The 3,396-nt window shown below is 45.8% G+C and overlaps 1 protein-coding gene across 1 annotated transcript in view; it reads right to left on the bottom strand.

The window, feature by feature from the left end:
• Positions 1–1,867: 1,867 nt before the first annotated feature.
• Positions 1,868–3,396, bottom strand: part of LOC118417842 (alcohol dehydrogenase class-3-like) — a 3,431-nt gene continuing 1,902 nt past the window's right edge. Inside the window, exons 2-3 of the mRNA XM_035823590.1 lie at positions 2,591–2,692; positions 1,868–2,119 (exon numbers count right to left, since the gene is read on the bottom strand). Of these exons, the coding sequence (XP_035679483.1) occupies positions 1,886–2,119; positions 2,591–2,692 (336 nt within the window). The 3' untranslated portion in view covers positions 1,868–1,885. The remainder of the gene's footprint in view (positions 2,120–2,590; positions 2,693–3,396) is intronic.

The following is a 3,396-nucleotide window of genomic DNA, read 5'->3' as shown; positions in this document are numbered from 1 at the left end:
TTAACAACCTAATTTACATAACAGTAAGGGCTAACATAATTCTTTGATATAGTATTACAATGGAGTAGGCTAATCATTAGTTACGGTATTCTTTCTAATAGCAGAGCACTCCTTGATATATTTGCCTATTTTTGCATCATGGGAGTTCTGACATCTAAAGATATATACAAATCTGTTTGTAGCATCGAGTTATAAGTTCTTCCCCGTGATATGTAGTAAGAAAAATCCTTGTGCAAAGATTTGTGAACCAACGTTATTGATGGTTAATCTCCAAGCAGATCCTACAATGGCATAAGATAGTACCAAACTGGCCAAGGAGTATAGTCAGCCATTGAAGAGGCGTACATTTGCCATGTAGAGAGAAACACACTCCTAAGCCAGCTTGACTCCTTTGCCAGCTTTTGATACTATCTTATGCTACCGTAGGATCTGCTTGGAGATTAATTGATGGTCCCCATAGATCATACAAGTCGGCGGCTTCACCAATTATTGGCGCTGAAACAAGATTGTGAGAAAATGTTGATATTAGATTGTGTTACTCTGCAAGATAAATGACCAAGATTACAGCAACTCCGCAATTCCCGAGTCTAATAATCAAATGTAAGGGATGATAGCTGAGAGCTTTTCTTGTGTACTATCTTGATAAAGCCAAATGACTCTCACGTAGCACTTTCGCACATTATACATTTACCAATTGTGAATTTTATCGCACCATGGCGTTTGCTACCCTGGAATGGCAGCTTCAAAATGAGGTCATATATTTGGAGATACCCTCTGCATCGTAATGGTAGGAGTTGATGAGAGTTTTGTTTTAATCAAAGCCTTTCAAATGAACCTTATAGCTTACAAAGTAGCACGTCTAGACGACTAGACAAGGATGGTATCCAATTTAGCACGTCAATTTCTCTCTCGTCTCATGGGATTGCCGGAGTTCCTCTTGATGCTGAACTAAGACATTGTCATTAAAGCACTTAAAATGGTAACTACCGACCTGCTAACCAACCAACCAACCAACCAACCAACCAACAAACCAACCAGCCAGCCAGCCAGCCAACCATCCAGACAGACAGACAGACAGACAAACAAATAGACTGACTGACAGACAGACAACCAACCGTCGTTCCAGTATTACAGGAGAGGCACATCATACTTGAAAAAAGTGACAAAACTTCTAAAAAGTATAGGGCCACCTCTTAATGTGGGCTAAAATCAGGTCAGGTATGCTTTAACTGAGCACTTCAGAAAGCAGAAATGGTGTGACCGAATATCACCTATTCCTTTTAGATTGAGACCATAAAGCCGGCACGTTGGCAATGCCATTGTTCACACGAAAGCTTTATACTACCCACGTACCACTTAAACCTTATACCGCCATCCTTTCTCGATTCGCTTTATTCCCTCGGTGTGAAAAGTGTGTCGCCTCCCTCCCCTAACTCCGCCGTGAGGAATAATGGAGCTCGCAGGGTTTCTAGTAACCTGGAATCCAGTCTAATTGTGGCACGGCCTTATACCGTAGTTAGTGCAGGCTGTCTACGGGGCCAGAGTAGGTGTTCGCCGCCGGGATAATCATACACACCCGGTAGNGTTCTCACCTGATTTTGTGACACAGATAGATTGGTTCTCACCTGATTTTGTGACACAGGTAGATTGGTTCTCACCTGATTTTGTGACACAGGTAGATCGGTTCTCACCAGATTTTCTGACACAGGTAGACTGGTTCTCACCTGATTTTGTGACACAGGTAGACTGGTTCTCACCTGATTTTGTGACACAGGTAGATTGGTTCTCACCTGATTTTGTAACACAGGTAGATTGGTTCTCACCTGATTTTGTGACACAGGTAGATTGGTTCTCACCTGATTTTGTGACACAGGTAGGTCGGTTCTCACCTGATTTTCTGGCAGAGGTTAGTTTTGGGGCTCCTGCAGAACTTGCAGTCCCTGCACTGCGGGATGTAGAGGGGGATGACATGGTCGCCTGGCTGGAACCCGGTCACGCCTTCCCCCACACTCTCCACCACCCCGCCCCCCTCATGGCCCAGCACCACCGGGAACTTCCCCTCCGAGTCCGCCCCCGACAGCGTGTAGGCATCCGTGTGGCACACTCCTGTAGCCAGCACCTGCCGATACAATGGGAAAATGTAGCGTTTAGTGTGTGGCACACTCCTGTAGCCAGCACCTGCCGATACAATGGGAAAATGTAGCGTTTAGTGTGTGGCACACTCCTGTAGCCAGCACCTGCCGATACAATGGGAAAATGTAGCGTTTAGTGTGTGGCACACTCCTGTAGCCAGCACCTGCCGATACAACGGGAAAATGTAGCGTTTAGTGTGTGGCACACTCCTGTAGCCAGCACCTACCGATACAACGGGAAAAATGTAGCGTTTAGTGTGTGGCACACTCCTGTAGCCAGCGCCTGCCGATACAACGGGAAAATGTAGCGTTTAGTGTGTGGCAGACTCCTGTAGCACCTGCCGATACAACGGGAAAATGTAGCGTACCTACCCAAAGTCATGTCTGTGTTAGATCCCATCTAAAGTCATGTCTGTAATTTGATCCCACCCAAAGTCATGTCTGTAATTTGATCTCACCTTGATGCGGACCTCGTGAGCCTTCGGAGGAGCGACTTCGATCGTCTCGATCACCAGCGGCTTCTTCGCCTCCCAGGCAACCGCAGCGCGGCACGAGATGGGCTGTAAATAAACAACACAAGATGAGCTGTAAATAAACAAACAACATGAGCTGTAAACAAGTACACAGCAAGTGATGGGCTGTAAATAAACAACACATGATGGGCTGTAAACAAGTAAACAACACATGATGGGCTGTAAACATGCAAACAACATGAGCTGTAAACAAATCAACACATGATGGGCTGTAAACAAATCAACACTTGAGGGGCTATAAACCAATTAAACACGTTATGAGCAGTAAATAGATAAGCAAACACATGAGGGTTGTTAACATATAAACAAAGCTGTTCACACTACAGCTTGCCGAATTAATCTCCAAGCAGATCCTACGGTAGCATAAGATAGTATCAAAAGCTGGCAGAGGAGTGAAGCCGGCTTAGGAGTGTGTTTCGCTACCGGAGGCAAATGGGCACCTTTTGGTTGACTACACTCCTTGGCCAGTTTGGTACTATCTTATCCCTTATGCCATAGTAGGATCTGCTTGGAGATTATGGCAAAACTACGAAAACCTCTCCCTCCTTTTTCAGCACTGGAACCCAGTGCTGAAGATGGCGTCAGCACTGGATTTCCAGTGCTGAATGTTCGTCAGCACTGGAAATCCAGTGCTGACGCGCACTGAGCACTCGAAACCCCGGGCTCAGCACTGGACAGCGACTGCTGACGAACATTCAGCACTGGATTTCCTGTGCTGACGAACTAATCAG

This window comes from Branchiostoma floridae, chromosome 6 (genome assembly GCF_000003815.2).
Source record: "Branchiostoma floridae strain S238N-H82 chromosome 6, Bfl_VNyyK, whole genome shotgun sequence".
In the NCBI taxonomy this organism is placed as follows: domain Eukaryota; kingdom Metazoa; phylum Chordata; class Leptocardii; order Amphioxiformes; family Branchiostomatidae; genus Branchiostoma; species Branchiostoma floridae.
This window is presented reverse-complemented; position numbering and strand designations above follow the sequence as displayed.